Raw genomic sequence first — 17,902 nt, forward strand, 5'->3', positions numbered from 1 at the left:
AGTAACCATTCTCGAATGGTTTAATATTAAAAATCCCTTCCATCAAGATTAAAAGAGTTTAGAGGTAAATATATGATTAATTCAAAAATCAAGTCTCACCCTTTAATAGTATTATCTATTTATCTTTTAGAATTTCAAATCCTTGATGTTTAATATTTTTATTTTTTAAAACTTATTTTAAACATAATATTTATGTATGTGGAAATTGTCTTTTGAAAGGGATAGTTTCTTTTATATATATATATATATATATATATATAAGAAACTATATATACATACATATAAAAGAAATAAGGAATAAAATAAAAGAATATACCAGTAACATATAAAAGAACAACACTGACAAACTGCAGTAAAAGAAAAATAACACTTAACTAATAATTCCAAAAAACCTTCGAAGCTGCCACCCACTAAAAGTATTAAATCTAACCATCTTTCAAATCTCTTTCTAAAACCTCTCCATCTCTAAATATTATATTGTTCCTAGTAAACAAAATGTCCCATAAATAGCACAAAAAATAAATAAATAAATAAAAAGAGAGCATGCAGTAGGATTCCTCTATCCCGAAAGGAGGGAATAACAACACATCCATCATTGCCCTACGTTTCGTGCTACAAGTAAAGGAAACCTAAAAAAACTCGAAGAACCAACCCCTCGGATAAACCGGACAAACCGGCAACTCTACAAGGTCCTAAAAAGCACTTATGCAAAGGACACATCACCAGAGACCTGACAAGAAAGGAAAAACATCCATGAATACAATCTTGGATATTAAGGATACTTTTTGACTGGTAATCAGAAAACAGAAATTTGAAAAACCAGAGTTCTATTTTTTGTTTTCAGAATTTCTACTGTTTGGACCACAAAATCCAAAAACAAATTTCAAAAACAAATCTAACCAAACGAGTCTTAACTTTCTCATGCAAAACCTACTAAGCAAAGAGAACTAGACCTTTTTTAAAAAAGGAACTACAAAAAAATTATTACAAAGAAGTGTGAGAGCACACTCCAAAAGATTAAAAAAGGAACTACAAGAAAAACCAGATGGGCTAGGGGACCAAACACGAAGGTCCTCTCCCCAAAAGAAGTGAACGTTACCTAATAACAAAAGCAAAGCAGCAACCTCCAACGATTCCCAATCCATCAAAGACCGACTGAGACTCAAAGAAATTGAAGTATAATACTCACATGACTCCGAAATAGAGGCCACTAAATGCAACCTCATATTAGAAAAGTGGTATAAGTGAGGGAACAAGAGACACAGAGGTTTGTCACCCACTAAACAATCCTTCAAGAAATAAGTCTCAATACCAACCAACTAGGAAAAAATTGGAAAGAGGAAATAGCCTTCCTCGAACATTTACAAGAAATCCGGAGACTACTAGCTAAGACTCGTTAAAAAAGCTATGCCCATATTTTCTCATGATTATCCTACGCCACAAGACATTAGGTTCCTAAGAAAAACACCACAAGCAAGCCAATGAGCTTCGTTTTTTAGTCTAAAATGCTCAATTCCCCACCCCCTATAATCTTCCATGTCTCGATTTAATGGGGATTCTCTCTCCCTTACCTACCTAACTACCTAACTACTTGCTCTCATCTTTTTTTTCTTGTTTTTCTTGTTTAAGTTAAATAATATGTGGAGTGAAAATTCAAACCTTAATTTTGATTGATAATGTCTTGACCAATTAATTTATGCTCAAGTTGTTGGTTGCTCATCTTTTGCATCTTCTCCATAATCTTCTTCTCAAGAGGTCCAAGGTTTGAATCATCACCTCACATGTTCCTAAACAAAAAAAAGAAAGGAAAAAAAATCTCTCGTAGCCTTCTCCCTCGTTATGCTCTTATCTCTTCCTCGCTCTCTCTCCCCGGCTTCTTTTTTCCCATCCCCTCTTCTCCTTGGTCTTAAAAGAATAATTATAACAAATAACAAACAGAATCAGAAGGCACAAAGAAAAAGAAGGTTCAAAAAGCGAATTTGTTACCAGACATGCTTAATAAAACAAACTTACAATGACATTTTGACAGCACAAAAAACAATAATACTAACAATAACAATAATTACAGAGACGACAAGAGAATTAACTCATAATGTACTATACAGAAGTTAACACGATGATGATGAAAATTCCTTTCTTTTGTCACCGAAGATTCATCTTGGAAGTTTAATATGTATGGCAACAATATAGACGGAAAAAATATATATATTTATACATATATTGATATAATTACAGAAGATTTTTTCGGAAAAAAAAAAAGAAAAAAAAAATAGAGGATTTAAGGTTACCTTCATCAATTGGTAGTGTGACAGCGACAAGCATAATATGTGAAGAATTGAATATATACAAGCTCTCTTGTTCCCTCTCCCATTTTCTTTTTTGAGCTCTCCTCCACTGGCTTGCAGAAAAACAGTCAGGAAGGGCAACATTTTAGCGTCGTGACATGGACGGGCGAACAAACAGTGCCAGCTTATCGAGGGTACTTAAACAGGAGGGAATGCAGTAGGGGCCATGCCATGAGTCCAACGAGGGGCATGAATTATACCAGGTTATCTTCAATGTCGTACGCAGTTGATCAATAAGATCAAACTCCATGACCAAAGTTTGGTTGCTTCGCAGGATGACATATGCCCCCACTGAATCCGACTCATGACTGCTGGCTATTGTGGATATTGAGTCTGCTCCAAAATCCCCATAGTTGCTGGTACAAGGTTTTCATTTACACTCTTGGTTGGTCTCTTTGGTCTCTTTGGTTTCTGAGTTTGAGATTCAAGATTTTTCCGCATGTCGTCCAACTCAAAGTCAACCACTGCACTAGTTTCGCTTATCTTTTGTAAATTTCGAGTTTTCGATGGATTTTTTTTGTCAGAGGGTCCTTTTCTCTGCACAGACAACAGTGTAAATTCAATACATTTTAATAGGAAAAACAGCTTCTCCCTGGGAATAGGCAATGGTATATGCATATTTGAAAGGAAACACTTCTAGTTAAGCATGATCATCAGCATATCTACCTGGCTACAGTGAACTACAATATAAAATGCAACAAATCTGCTTGTACACCCTTAAATAGTTCATTCACAATTTGTTGGGAGGCTTCAACCACCCCCAAGACGAGCTCCAGGAAACATAGATTCAAATTATTAAAATCTCAACTTGAGGCCCTCAACCTCGGACTTTAGAATGTATCTCTACCCCTTATTATTTCCATGTTCTGTTCTTTCATCTTTCTCAAAAAAAAAAAAATAATAATAATAAAATAAAGTGTTCAAATCTGTGGGACAATGGTCTCACCACAATATCCTAAAAAACACTTGATGAAGTGAACTTTAAATACTGGACGATCAGTGAGGAAATGATTATGGATTGTTACTCAGGTTTGAAAGAATAAATACCCAATATACAAAATAGAATCACAAAGATCTAGAACAATGTAAATTCCGCTCACCTTTGCCCAAAATTCCATGACTAGATAAATTCATATTTTTCTCAAATAAACTACCAAGTTTGAAACATCAATATTTGTCTGCATCTGCAATAAAAAACATAGAGAAAGTCCAATACCTTTTTACTGCTGGATTTAGTTTTTTCTAGATCAGGAGATGGATCATATTCTGTTCCCCGGGGTTCAGCATTCGTTAAATCCTCCAATGATGCATCACCCTCAGCATCAACTCGTATACCCTTTGCTTGTTTTTTCTTTTGTCTATCCTTTGCCTGGCAAAAAAAAAGGTTTTTAAGAATCTGAAGATGGAAAAGGATACAAATATAGTTTCTGTTTGGAAGCCATTGGATCAGAAAAATGAAATACATAAATAGACTGGACCCACCACAACAGGAATTTCTCGTAATTTTTGCTCCAACTGGGCATCATCCAGAAGTAAAGATACAACATCCTCAGGAGCTAGGATATCTCCTTGAACATGACCACCGGTCATGACAAGCTGCTGAACAGTGTTTTTCTGACTAGCTCTTTGAAGAATCTTCTCTTCAACTGTTTCTTTACATATTAGTCTGTATACGGTGACCTACAAAGCAAGTTGCAAGTAAAAGGTTTATAACCAAAGAACAAAAGAAAGTGAGGAAGGGAAAATAAAATAAAAATAAAAATAAGAGAGAGTACTTCGCTAGCACACAAAACTTACTCAAAGACTCGAGAAATTATGTTTCTAGTACTTGGAAATATTTTTATCGTAGTCCATAAACTTACATTTTTTTCAATTTGATCCCACATTTTATTTAAGGTCAAAATTAGTCCAACCATGAACTCTATTAGTAAGAATATCAACATAGTTCTAGAACAATTTATAATTTGGCAGAAAAAGACTGATGTACGACTCCTTGGAGCTAAAAATGATAAGAATAAGATGAATGGAAAACTAACATCTTTTGTTTGTCCCAGACGGTGAGCTCTATCCATGGCCTGTAAATCCAATGTCGGATTCCAATCACTTTCATAAAAGATGACAGTATCAGCAGCTGTCAAGTTAATGCCAAGTCCACCAGCTCTTGTGCTCAACAAGAATACAAAAATATCACTCCTACAAAAAGTAATGGATTATTGCAATACAAAATAAGATTAGCATGCTAAGATGCAGAAATAAACATCATTTTGATGTCAAGAGTCCATACCGATGTTGGAAGTCCCTGACCATATCTCGACGATCCATTATAGTGGAAGATCCATCAAGTCTGAGATATCTATACTTCCGATAGTTCATGTAATCCTGCAGGGACAACATATTGTAACAGGCAGAGGCCAAACAAACTCCAGAAACCTTGTTAAACGACAAGCCCATGGTGCGTATTTGGTTATTGTCTTGTTTTAAAATTTCAAGTAGCCAAGAAAAGATGGTTAAAAGTTCAAGGACCAAAAACCATGATAAAATAAATGAAAGGGATTTGAGCCCAGCCCACTATCATGCAACATTAAAAAAAAAACTTAATTCTTTATTTTTTCCCCTCTTTTCTCAACAGGGTGAAACCTAATGCAAATCTATGTAATAAATTTGATATTTAACAAACGAAACTGTAAAGCCCAGAACAACATGGATGAAGAGCAGATACCTCAAGAATGTTCAACATTTTGGTCATTTGAGCAAACAGAAGTACACGATGATTTTCGGCCCGTAAGCGTTTCAGTAATATATCTAGTGTTTGTAGCTTCCCAGAGTCCTATATAAAATGAATATAAATCCATTACTGAATCTGATTTAAATAAAGATATTCCTTAAAGGAGGAAGTAAAGTGAGAAGAGAGAGACACCAACCGTGAGCAACTTTGCTGGGTCAAAACTTTGCATTGGGGGAGAAGACCCAAAAATACTGTATGTCAACCGAAGAGCTGGCTGAGAAACTGGTATTTCAGAATCAAGCTCTCGAATCAAAGGGTGAGGACCAATTGGCTTTCTTGGTCCATTAAAGTTAGATGTTCGTGCAAAACCAATAAATAACCTCTTCACCCAGGGGTCATGCAATTGTTCAACCATTTGGTAAGCGAAGTTTCTATCTGAGCAGTGGGTACCTATCTGCAAAATAGATGCAGTGACTAAGTCTTAAATAAGTACCTCAAATAATAAAGACAACTGATCATTTCACTTCTCAAAGGAAAAGGTTTCTAATTTCTTGAAAAAAAACATAGATAGTAAACTGAATACAAAAAACATACTGGGGGAGCTCTAGTTCTTGGAATAAACGTGTATGCTGAGTGAAGAAGCCCAACATTGGACTGAAGCCTATCCTGTTGAGGAATGACTAAAGCCTCAAAAGGAGCATCACCAGGCCCTGTCGCAAGCTTTCTCCTCAGTGAGTTAGTCTGAGATATGGAAGGCATCAATAACATTCTTGTAACTGCACGCACTTTTCCCAGCTCAAGAGAGGTGTATTCTGGATCATCATTGGATTCCATAATGAGGTCTATGATTCCATCAAGAAATTGCCTGTCCCATCTAATTATGGAGAAAAGTAGCCGTTCTAGAAAAGAACTATTGGCTAAAAATGTAACTTCTGCAGGCGACAGATCCATCAAATGGGTGAAACCAAAAGTACCACTTCGCCAATAAGAATGATGTAAATTGTCTCCTTGCATGAATGTGGATTGATAAACATTTTCGGAAGAAAATATGTCAAAATATTTCTGGAAATATCCTCCAAAACTGCCATGTGCAACTGCAAATGGTTTTGAACTTTGGAGAACCTCTCGATGAACTAGTTTTGGTAACTAAGAATCAAATTATCAGATTAAAACCAATATTAGACACTCGATTGAAGAAAAAGGGAATAAATTTGAAAACTAAACAGCAGTGTTCATGCTGACTTATTGCTCATATATACAAACCCTCATGACAGAAAATGTTCCCACAGATGGCAAATACAGAGAAAATGGTATGTGCTTTTCAGTAGTACACTAAAAAATATCATAGGATGTAAGAGAGAAGCATTTGAAGTACATTTTTTCCTTTTTTTTTTTTGATATCTGTGAATGTCTGGGCCACCTTGAGCACATCTCGACTATTCTCACACCCTACAACATTTGGTGTCGGGAAACACATAGAAATTAATTCCTAAGGTAGGTGGTCATTATGGGTTTAAACTCATTCCCTCTCAATTTGTCCTAGCCCCTTTGGACCAATGAGCCACCTATGATGGTTATTTAAAGTACAATGTTCAAGATGCTTGTCCTTAGACACAGCATTATAAATCATGGTTGGATTTACAATAAATGCTAAATGCTAACTACTTCAAAGCTACCACATCTTTATACCCAAGAAAAAGAATTAGGTATGCAGCTGCCCAATACAACCATTGGTGTGTTACATGTAATACAGCTCACCTAATACTTAGTAATCTTTCAGGCCCACAAAAAAAAATGCAAATATGAATGAAATTTGTAGGATCACAGGAAGCTATTAAGAGATGGGGGATATTCTCAAGTCACAAAGCCAATAATTAATATGTTTGGTATGAATGTAACTCTTTGTTTCTAGGTAAATGGAAATGGACATGCATTTTATCAACTAGTAATAGAAGCAAAAGTGGAAGTACCTTAAACTCTATGAGGTTGTGACCTCCTGAGTAGTGTACGTCCTCGGATTCCCCAAAAGGCGGAGGCAAAAGAGGATTTGGAATGTCTGCAAAGTACAGGTATGTGCTTCCCTCGTTCCTTTCAAACAACTCTGGGTGATTGCACACCTACCACATTTACATTGTTTAAAAACAATTATCTGTAATCGTTGTTATATAAGAAGTACTCTGTACCATGCACAAGGATTCAGTGAAACTAGAAAATGTGCAATAAAACATTGAAACAAATATGCATGCATATACATATTTACACACAGACCAAATACCTTTCTCAGCTGAATGACAATGTTCATGAGATTGAGAATTTTCTTCTCATTAAGATGTCGATTGCTGTCAAACAATTCAGCAAGTGATATCTTATTCTTGATAGCTTGATAAAAAGCTTGCTGCCGAGAACTTAACTTGCAATGCACTGTAATCTCAGTTTTTCTTGTAAGCTCAGAGATTACATCCTTTTTCACTCTCCGTAGCATAAAAGGCTTTAAAATTGAATGCTGTTTCAGAAAAATGAGAAAAAAATAAATAAGTCAACAAAGTCAAAGTGCATTGCAACATACTGAATCTTTTATAACTCCAACACTGGATTTCTTCCATGATCCAAATTCAATTTACTGATACAAATTATAACTAAGAAAACTTTCTTAACAAAGATGAAAATAGACTTTAGAATCCAAACTAATTAAAGAACAATGAAGTCTTGATTGAGAGATATCTTTGTTTCGGAGTTTCATGATATAATGAATATATAGGATAGGCTACATAAAAATGAAGCTATATTAGAAAGCAATTCTAAGGCCATTCGTTGACCCCAACAAGTTCTTTTTCAGGGAGGGTGAGGTGCATATAGCTAAATTTATTTTTATCAACAGCTAAATAAATTTCAGAGTTCCGATGTGAAAATTTTGTAACTTGCTTCTGTATATGGAATTAACTCGTACAAGTCTATAGTATAAAATGGGAAGGAAACTTCAAAAGCGCCTCTCTTCATGAAAAAAAAAAGCCTTTTTTTTCTAAAGGGGTAGACTAACACTTATTCAGACTGTTCTAAGTGGTATTCCAACTTACTACCTGTCCTGTTTAAGATTCATGTGTCAGTGGTTTGAGAAGATTACTAGGGATTTCCTTTGGGAGGGAGTGGATGAGGGGAGTGTGACGTCAGCTAATCGAGATACCATTTCAAGACCTTTGGAGGTAGAGGGTTTGGGAATTGGGAATTTGAGGCTTAGGAATGAGGCTTTGTTGGCTAAATAGTTGTGGCGTTTCTTCCAAGAACCTAGTTCCTTATGATGTAGAATTATCGTGAGCAAATATAGGCATCATCCTTTTGAATGGGTCTCAACTGGAGGGCTTAAGGTGTGTGCGCTATTTCATCTAGTTTCCCCTTTTCCAAATTGTTAGAAGTTCTGTGGGGGATGGGCCTAATACCTACATCTAGGAGAACATTTGGGTGGTGGGAGATAAACTTCTTTCCTTTTTATTCTCGCGTCTTTACCACCTCTTTGATAAGAGGATCCTAGGTTCTGGAGTTGAGGGGGAGTGCATCTTCGCTCTCTTTGGGTCTTAGTTGCCCCTTGACAGGTAGAGAAACTACAGAGGTTTCTACCTTGCTTCTTGTGCTTTTCCTTTTAGCAGGGGGAGGAAGAATTTTCAGGTCTGGTCCCCTAGCCCTTTCAAGGGGTTTTCTTGTGGTTCTTTCTTCCATTGGTTGAGTTCTCCCACTCTTCCCTTTTGCCTTGTCGTTTGCCTAAAATTCTAAACAAGATCAAATTCTTTGGTTGGCAGTTCTTACATGGAAAGTCAACACCTTGGATCATATCCAAAAGGCGTTCTTCTTTCCTAGAGCCTCAAAGGTGTGTGCTTTGCAAAGGTGCCTCAAAGAATCTTGGCCACTGGTCTTGTACGCTTTGGGGTGTCTTCAACTCATAACAGAGATTGTCGGGCAATGATAAAGACAGTGTTGTTGTCCTCCCTTTTTGGTGTAAGAGAAGGCTTTTGTGGTTGGTTTGTTTCTTTGCTATCTTATGAAAATTTTTCCCCGAGAGTAATAGAACCTTTAAGGGGGCGAGAGAGCAACTGAGGTTGTTTGGGATCTTATTAGATTTAATACACTCCTGTGGAGTCGATTTCTAATGACTTTCGTAATTATCAGTTAGACTTAATTCTAGTGGATTGGAGCCCCTTTCTCAAGGGTGTCCTTTGGTTGGACTATTTTTTTGTATGCTATTTTTTTATTTTTCTCAATGAAACAGCGGTTTCTCATTATTAAAATAATAATAATAAACTTCTGTTATACTGAATTCTTCAAGTATGAGATCCATAAGGATCTGACAGTGCAACACTTGTTCCCAATCTAAAGTTCTAAACAAAGAACTTCCCGTATGTAACTTGATACAGGAGTAGTTTCATTTCAACAACTAAATTAGAAAAGTTGGGAGATTGCTGAGTTAACCAGTACTCACCAAACGGTTAAGCTGGTGCTCATTCAAAGTACCCCCATGCTCTGCATGATTTTCAATTCTGCAAGAAAAGTTATATAAATCAAAAAAATTACTTAGCATAGTTTGATTAAATCACTGTAGCTCATCCAATCAATACTGACCCTTTCGAAAACCACTCATTGAACTGTTCGTGACTGTCAAATAAAGTAGGCATGATGAAATGTAAAAGAGCCCACAACTCGGCCATATTATTCTGGACAGGTGTTCCAGTAAGCAGCAAGCGGTTCCGACAATTAAAGCTTAGCAGTGTCTTCCATCTTATGCTGCCAATTTAGAAACCAATAACACATTACAGTAGAGCCTAAACAATAGCCATAAATTGTGGTGGCTCTGCTGAGAAATACTATTCAACTGTTTGGTTGTTTAACTAAAATACTCAGAACACAAGCATTAAGAATTTATGTTAACAAAAGTATAGCACGTGTAGGCACATGAGTTCCCCAATCCGTTTAACTTACAAAGGAAAGCATGTACAGAAGGCATAGAGGAAAAGGGAGAAAATTAGATATGTTTAAAGAGTTCTGTGAAATTAGGGAAGTGGGCCCTTAGAAAGTTATTATGGGCAGACAGCATATAAGGTACATAGGAAGTTGCTGAAAAGGATTGGTTGTAATTTTGTGTAATCTGTGGAGAGAACAAGTCCTCTCGAAAGAACTAGAAACCTTTTAACTTGTTCTTTATCTTACTAACTACTAAGTAACAAAAAAAGGAACTCTTCCAATTGTCTAAAAGCATCCTTTCCTCGATCCAAATGCTTCTCAGTTAGATGGGTCATTTACAGAAGTTTCTACTGAAACATTAAAAGAGGGAGGGAGAAACAAAGCCTTTCACCATCAAAAAAGGAGAGAAGGGGGACAAAAAAATCCACCCTGGGCCAAGAAGATTATATACATCATATTAAAATAAATTTTTTATAAATTATTATATTTATATATAAAAAATAAAATATAAAAATAAAAAACTCTCTAATTGGCCAAATGGATATTTGTTGAGTGTGCACACATTGGCCAAGATATCTCATTCAATAGATATCTTCGCATACTCAGCATAATAACCAGTTCTATGACAATTTTTCAACAATTTAAGTTTCTATACTACTATCTTTTCAAACTTATAGTTCTCTTTACAGGCCATAGGGAAGTACCCATCGGTAGAACAACCGTGGCTAGAGTTTGCCTATAACTCAGACAGGGAGACTAAATAAATAAATGCATATGGCACCAAGGCCCAACCAACAGAGTATATGAGCTACAGCCACGTGTGAACGAATGAGAACAAACCTCGTAGAACTTTTGATTGCCTGAGCCTCATCCAATACCATATATTGCCACTTAACACGCCGAAAATACTTCTCATCCGAAACAAGCAGCTGATAGCTGGTAATGAGGATGTGAAAACCAGCATCCCTAGAAGGAAAAAGAAAGAAAACAACTAGCATGAGAAAATAAGATGATAACCAGCATCTATGGAAGGACAATAACAGGCAAGAATAAATAAGATAATGACATGGTGAAATAAAATATTATTAAATCCACATAAATAGAAAAATAATTCTTTTGTTCAAGGGATAACTAAATTAAATTCAAGTCAACCAACGGTCAACAAGATAGAATGAATATTCTTGACTTCATCAAGATGAAGTCAGCAAAGTACTTGAACGTCTTAGGCCATATTTACATTTGTCAAACAAAAAAGGGACGAGGTAGATGACCAGAAGATTCTTAACTTAGTTAACTTTATTCAAACTATATGTTCTTAATCATCCAGACTAGGAGGAGAGAGCAAAGGACACCAAATCTGGGTAAGTGCACGTATGTGATATACTGATATAAAAGCTCAGCCTAAGCCTTTAATTTTTGTTCTTTTAAATATACCTTAAAAATCTATAACTTCAGATTACCTGCGATATAAATTCTTGGGATTGATCTTTTTCCTGAGAACTGTACGCTCAGAAAGCCCGCCCCAATATGGAAGAGCTTTCAAGTCAGGGCAGAAACGATTGATTTCATCAACCCAGTTGTTCAAGACAGATGCAGGTGCAACAACTAGAAAAGGCCCCCATATATTTTTATCCTGATATGGAAAGAGTGGTGATCACAGCCAATTCAAAGAAAAACATAATACTTTAAAAACTTAGTATGATCATTACCTCAGCCAAATGGGCCAAAAATGCCATCGCCTGGATGGTCTTTCCAAGGCCCATTTCATCGGCAAGTATGCCATTTAAACCCTGTAGATAACCATGGCCACCAAAGCTTAACTTCAAAAAAAAAAAAAAAAAAGCAAATCCAAGATAACCATTTCACAATAACTGCATACAACCTGCTCATAACAATTGACCAACCATTGGAGACCTTTTAGCTGATATTCTTTAAGGCTGCCTTTGAACAACTCGGGTGTCTGTACTGTTGACGTTACAGGCATGGTTGAGCTGCCAACCAGAAATATAGTTTCATCAACTTGACTAAAAAACTGGTGCTGCCTCAAACTACAAAATGGGAGTAAAAATTTGAAAAACAAAAAAGAATAGTGAAATAAAAAATAAAAAAACTCACGGATGAACCAGATCTATGTTATTAGCTCCAGCAACCTCATTTTGAGAAGCCTCGGGCTCAGAAGCTAGGCGTAGCCTTGAGCATTCATCATCAAATGCACTTGTTAACATTTTCTGCTTCGAGACTGCATCTTGAGCAACTCTAAGTGCCTCCTTCTTCAGTTCAGCCTCCTCAGGATCTTCTTCCTCAACAGGCACACTATCTGAATTCCAAGTCCCTTCTTCATAATCTGGGTTTTCATCTCCCAAAGGCAGAGCCTCAGAAGGATGCAAATTTGATTTGTTCTGCATAAAATGACTATAAAGTTCTGTCTGTTGTATAAGAAAATTGAGTCTCTGCTGTTGTCTCTTAGCTTCTCGAAGTTCCTGCTCTCGCCTCAAAGCTTCAGCAGCTTCTCTTTCCTCTCTTTTCCGCACTTCGGCCTGAAAAGAAAATAAACAGAGAGAACTGAGATGTGAATTCCAGAGAGAACTGAGATGTGAATTCCACATCTTTGTACAATAAATAAGACCACATAAATATACTTATTTTCTCACAAGATAAAGAGAAGGGTTTACTTTTAGTCAGGTTTGAAGTTTTCAGTTTAACTGTTTTTCAAAGGTTAAGACAACATGCATAATCTTATTGGGACCTGATCAACCCAACCACTGCAATAAATCATTCCTACATCGAATGAGTACAGGGGAAAGCAAGCTAGGGAAGGAGATTGTGTTTGAATTGAGAGAGTATCTGGCTTATTTTCCGACCTACAATAGTTAAATTAGAATTGCTTCCCTGAAAATTTTCATACCTCGTACCCACCCATGTTTTCTAGAACATAAAGCCATCAGAAGCTTAAGCATTGGGCTAAAATGGAAGTACAGGCTTCAATGAGGTGAGACAGATAAGATGAGAAAAATTCAAGTACATGAAGCATGAGACACCAAAACAGAAAATTTATCTGAGATATTGTTCACATAGGGCATTATGTCAAGTTTCATCCCTAGTATTATAGGAGATAAAAGAAATTAATGCCAGGTAGAAATGCGCAAGGCACACGCTGCAACACCAAAACATGTGCCTTATAAGGTTGCCGCATCTTATATCAAGACAGAAGCATGCTTAGACACAAATTTTAAAACCCTAATTGCAACAAAAATAAGATAAATACTCCATAGGGTAGGAAAAGAAGAATACCATCTCCTTATCAATTCGCTTCCAAAAGAGCAACATGTCTCTAGCTAATTTCCTTGTCCGAATAGCAGCACCCCTCATTAATTTAAGAGATCTACTAACCTTCATTTTTACCTGGTTAAGAAAATGACACCATGATTCATGAAGTCATAATACAAACATTTCAAATAACGTGTAAAATTTGATGCTAACGTTCAGACCAAAACCCTAACTCTAATCAGGAATAAGTTATACATGCCTCCCTTTGGCAAGTTTCTGAGAACCTCTTAGCATCCATTAACTGCTTTCGATGAAAGGCTGTGAAATTCCGATGGTGCTTTGGTAAGTCTCTCCTAACAATGTTGACCCAAATTTTCCCAATCTTCTCTGTTTCCTCTTTCTCTATAACTGAAGGGTCTTTCTTTACCTTTTCTTTCTTGGGCAGGCTACGTTCAATGATCTGCAGCACAAAATATATGAAAATAATATCCAATACCTCCAAAATATGAAAATAAAATGAAAAGCAATAACGAAACAAAAGAAAGGAAAAAACCGAAAAAAAAAAACATAAAATAATAGATTATAAACCTCGTAAGTGTCTCCCTTCTCCAAAACCTTCACATAGTATATTTGTAGCACGCCACCCTCGGATAAAATAGCTCGCTTAATACTTCCAGCAGCCCCCTCTGGAATGGATGAATTAAGCCCAATATCAGATACTTTGAGACTGAACTTCTGTGACGAGTTTGAAGCTGCCAAGGCATCTAATCTTGCCTGAAGTGACTCATACTGGGGCTGAGGTTCTGCCATCCCTGCTTGGCTACTGATTCCAAATCTCTTGTCACCAGCAATCATCGCTGCTAAGGACCCCAAATCCAATGTACCCTCTAAGTAAACTTCCTCTACTTGGATGTCAGAGAAGCTTGGCAAGTTCAGTGAAGCAGCCAGCTTATCATAAGTTGGGGGAATTTTGTAAGTGATTCCATCCCCAATATCCAAATATGCAGGCTCATATATTACTCTGCAAGAGTAGATAGATCTTAATATGATATCACAACTAAAATGCTTCTCACTCATAAGATAATCATTTAAAGAAGAAAACCTGTCAGGGCTACGCCGTGGAGCAAAATCTGCATCACGATGACTTCCTGGTCTATGGGGATTAACATCATTGAGCCATTCATTAGCAGTCTCCACTTCAAGAAATCCTCCTTGTTGCTCACTCCCCAACTTCCGAGCTTTTAAACTTGAGTTGCCCTTGGGCACTGAATTCCCCATGCGTGTGGGCATGGGAGATGAGGAGTCTTTAGACCTTCGCTTATACTTCTTAATGTGTTCTCCGAGCATTTGTCGATACCGCTCTTCACTAACGTGCGTCCCGTAGTAATCGTCCACACCCTCGTCCTCCTCGTCGCTGTTCAGGGACCACCTTCTTTTCCTTGCCAAACTCAGCTCTCTCTTAGTCATGGTACCATTACTGTGTTTTGAGATTGTTCTACCTGATACACATTCCACCACCAGTATATACCTCTCCAAAATATACACACACATATTTATCCCAATTCAAAAAAAAATAATAAAAAATAAAAAATCACAATCCCGCACTCTTGGTGCGTTTGCAAGGAACAAATCAGATATTACAGAGTCAATTATAATTACAAAATGCGTACCTGGGCTACCTCTGCTCTCATCCTGACTACTATTTGCATAATAATCAAAATCATCCTCCGGTTGCGGAAGTTGAAAGTTCAGCAACGGCTGCAGCAGAATTCGAAAACAAGTAAAATCACAAACCAAAAAGTAACCGAACCAACAATGCAAGAACGCTCAGCACAAAACCCAGCAACCCCAAACGAGTACAGAAACATTGCGAAACGGAAACGGCAAACCTCGAGGTTGAAGAGATTGGAGTAGAACAATTCCTTGGATTGCCTGTTACGGTCCATGTGAATCGGGGGAGCGATGCGGCGAGTGCAGTAACCCTAAGAAACGGGGCGCAGAATCTCCGCAGTGCATCGAGAGGATGGGGGAAGGGTGGAGGAGATTAGAGAGGAAGATGAAGAACTGGAAACCCTAACCCTAACCCTAACCCTAGAAGAAGAGTATAGAGAATTTGGTATTGGGAGTGGGAGTGGGGACGACGACGCAGTGTTGAGAAGAACGGCGCAGGATAAGGGAGGCGGAGAAGGAGAGGCGTCGATGATGGGCACTAACGTGCGCCGCCTACCAGTCATTTGTTTCTTTTTTTTTTCTAAACGTTCGTCACCGCCCTGTTTGTCAAAGAACAAAGAAAAAAACCCAGTCGATATGTGTCGTGATTTTATTTTACTACCACTGATTTTAAATTTTTGTAAGAAAATGTCGAAATTCAATTTTTAATATTTTCGACGATAATTGAGTATTTTTGAAGAAAGTAAAAGAACCGATCAATTTTATTAAAAATTAAATTAAATTTTTAAGGTAATTTCTATAATTTTAAAAGATTCTTTCAACCTCGGATTATTTTAGTTCATATAGTTTTAAAATATTCATTTTTGTTTTATAGTTTTAAAGAGTAACCATTTTAATCTCTATTTGTAAAATTTAAACACCAATTTTACACATTATAGACCACTTAATCTAAAGTCATTGTTACATTTCAAATAATATATTGACTATAGTGCCGTGTTAAAATTGTGATAGAAAAAGTGATATTAAAAATAAAATTAAGGGACCAAAATAGTCATTTTTTTAAGTACATGAACCAAAATGGACATTATGTCGAAACACATCAAATGTGATTATCGAACGAAGGTGGTGTGTTATTGTTATGGAAACCAGGTCATATTAGACCAAATTGTCGGGTAAATCTCAAAGAAGCAGAAACAAATACTTAAAGTAACAAACTTGAACAACCTACTTAGGATCAATGTGTGTCGATTAAAGTTGTTGCCAAAACATTATATATGTATTCTAATGCTTCTATAGATTATAATGAGATTATAATGAGGACTGGTCTGTTGTTCTCATCATATTACTATAATATTTGTGGAAGAAGAGTCAATGAGGCGGCTGATAATTCCTTGCATCCTAACGTGGAAGAAGGACATGTCATTGTTGAAAATCGTGAATCGGGCGGTATTTTTTTGTAAAGATGGTTGCCATGGTCCAAATTTGAAGGAGAACTTTGTTTCAGTCTCTCAGGTTGCTGATACTGGGAGTTTGAAACGAGTCAAATTGTGGCAGAAATTATGCTCATTCTTGTGCTAAAGATATATAGTACAAGCTTAAGTTGTTTAAATAATTTGAAGGTTAGCCTTATAGCTGGACTTGTTGCTAGGTTAACATTTGTTCTTTTGGTCAAATTATTGATTTTCTACAAGGGTAACTATAAAGGCTACACGTGCAGAGTCTTTGTAGATGTTGCATGTGAAGTTGATCGAAAATTTTCATTCGGTCAGTTGAAAGTATTTGCATGGAAGGAAAGCCTTGATGGAGATGCTTTCCAACTTGAGAATATGAGTGTTCTCTACCATCCTCGAGAACTTAAGCTTAGGGAGCTTGCTTTGGATTGGTGTACTCGAAGGTGTATGTCATTGGACAAAACTCGAGGTTTTGAGTATTGTTTTGAAAGTTGCAATCCAAAGATTACTCATCGAGGTGTTATAGTTGCTAATGTATTGCTTGATTGAAGTTTTTGAAGTCATTGTTGACGATTTGGGCTTAGCAAAGCTAGTTGACGTTAGAATGACTAATTTCACTCAAGTTTGGGAGGTAATGAGCGATATAACACTGGAGTATTTATCAACTAGAGATTCATAAAAAATAATTGATATTTTTTGTTATGACATGATGTGTTTGGACCTTGTTACACGTCGAATTGTTTTTTGTACTTCGAGGAAGAAAATGATGTTCTGCTCCTCAACCATGTCAAGAAATTGAAAAGGGAGAAGCAACTCAATGCAATAATGAATCGTTTTCATATGGGGGAGACATAAGCAATGACTACTCCTATAGAGCAAGATTGAAGCAATCAGAAGTGCAAAGTGTTGTTGATCGTATGTTTTTGTTGCCTATATGTTTGCACTAAGGGGAGTGTTAAGAATTGGTGCAAACATGTGTTAGTTTATGTTAATGTTTCCTCATTTTAAGAATTATGCTGGATAGTTATTTTCATAGTTGGAAGTTATTTTATTAGTGGGAGAGTGATGTAAGTTGGAGAGAGTTTATAGGCTTTGTGGCATTGTGGTGTTTGGTTAGAGATAATTTTAAGGTAGTGGTCTAAGTAGTGGGCTAGTGGTCGGCTATTGTCTTTCCTATAAATACTTGTAACAATTCTAAATTCAGTGAATAGAAGTTCTTCATTCATGCAACTTCTCTATTACTTTTACTTTGTTGTTCTCTTCGTTTTTGTTACAAGTCGGGTCGGGTGGTTTGACCTATGTTGCTTCCTTGACCTCACTTGAGGTGAACTGTAGTACGGTAATTTCATCCATAACAAGTAACATTCTCTCTTTTTTTCCCCCAGTTTTTTAGAATACATAAGCATTTGGTAATTAAAAGATCTAATTAGCATGCTAAAATATTAAACTATTAATAAAGTCTCAATTTAAGAAATCTATAAAATTATTATCAATTG

At 36.5% G+C, this 17,902-nt stretch overlaps 1 protein-coding gene across 3 annotated transcripts; it reads right to left on the bottom strand.

The window, feature by feature from the left end:
• Nucleotides 1-348: 348 nt before the first annotated feature.
• INO80 (DNA helicase INO80-like protein) lies at nt 349-15,545 on the bottom strand. Of its 3 annotated transcripts, XR_015789504.1 has the most exons (25): nt 15,174-15,545; nt 14,955-15,042; nt 14,387-14,783; nt 13,873-14,305; nt 13,544-13,744; nt 13,309-13,419; nt 12,133-12,554; nt 11,900-12,008; nt 11,727-11,807; nt 11,478-11,650; nt 10,858-10,983; nt 9,679-9,840; nt 9,539-9,596; nt 7,346-7,573; nt 7,041-7,187; nt 5,665-6,216; nt 5,267-5,524; nt 5,065-5,172; nt 4,630-4,724; nt 4,382-4,538; nt 3,828-4,025; nt 3,562-3,714; nt 2,289-2,882; nt 1,660-1,905; nt 349-730 (listed from the first exon to the last, which is right to left on the bottom strand). XR_015789504.1 is itself a non-coding variant. In XM_022298252.2 (23 exons), the coding sequence occupies exons 1-23, from the start codon at nt 15,228-15,230 to the stop codon at nt 2,661-2,663; spliced, it is 4,536 nt and encodes a 1,511-aa protein (XP_022153944.1). In that variant the 5' UTR covers nt 15,231-15,545; the 3' UTR covers nt 2,121-2,660. The 3 variants fall into 3 exon arrangements, 1 of the variants encoding a protein (XP_022153944.1); XR_015789503.1 differs by lacking the exon at nt 1,660-1,905; XM_022298252.2 differs by lacking the exons at nt 349-730; nt 1,660-1,905 and having other exon boundaries at nt 2,121-2,882.
• Between the last annotated feature and the right edge of the window lie 2,357 nt (nt 15,546-17,902).

The sequence above is a fragment of the Momordica charantia genome (assembly GCF_013281855.1).
Source record: "Momordica charantia cultivar OHB3-1 chromosome 1 unlocalized genomic scaffold, Mcharantia_2.0 BLBB01000001.1, whole genome shotgun sequence".
NCBI lineage: Eukaryota > Viridiplantae > Streptophyta > Magnoliopsida > Cucurbitales > Cucurbitaceae > Momordica > Momordica charantia.

What these genes read in the sequence shown, in the direction of transcription:
- INO80 (XM_022298252.2), bottom strand. Translation starts at nt 15,230, where the DNA reads ATGGACCGTAACAGGCAATCCAAGGAATTGTTCTACTCCAATCTCTTC. An exon ending in TGGTCAATTGTTATGAGCAG is followed by an intron (nt 11,808 to 11,899) that starts GTTGTATGCAGT and finishes GGTTATCTACAG; the next exon opens with GGTTTAAATGGCATACTTGC. An exon ending in CTAAATCCAGCAGTAAAAAG is followed by an intron (nt 2,883 to 3,561) that starts GTATTGGACTTT and finishes TTGTCTGTGCAG; the next exon opens with AGAAAAGGACCCTCTGACAA.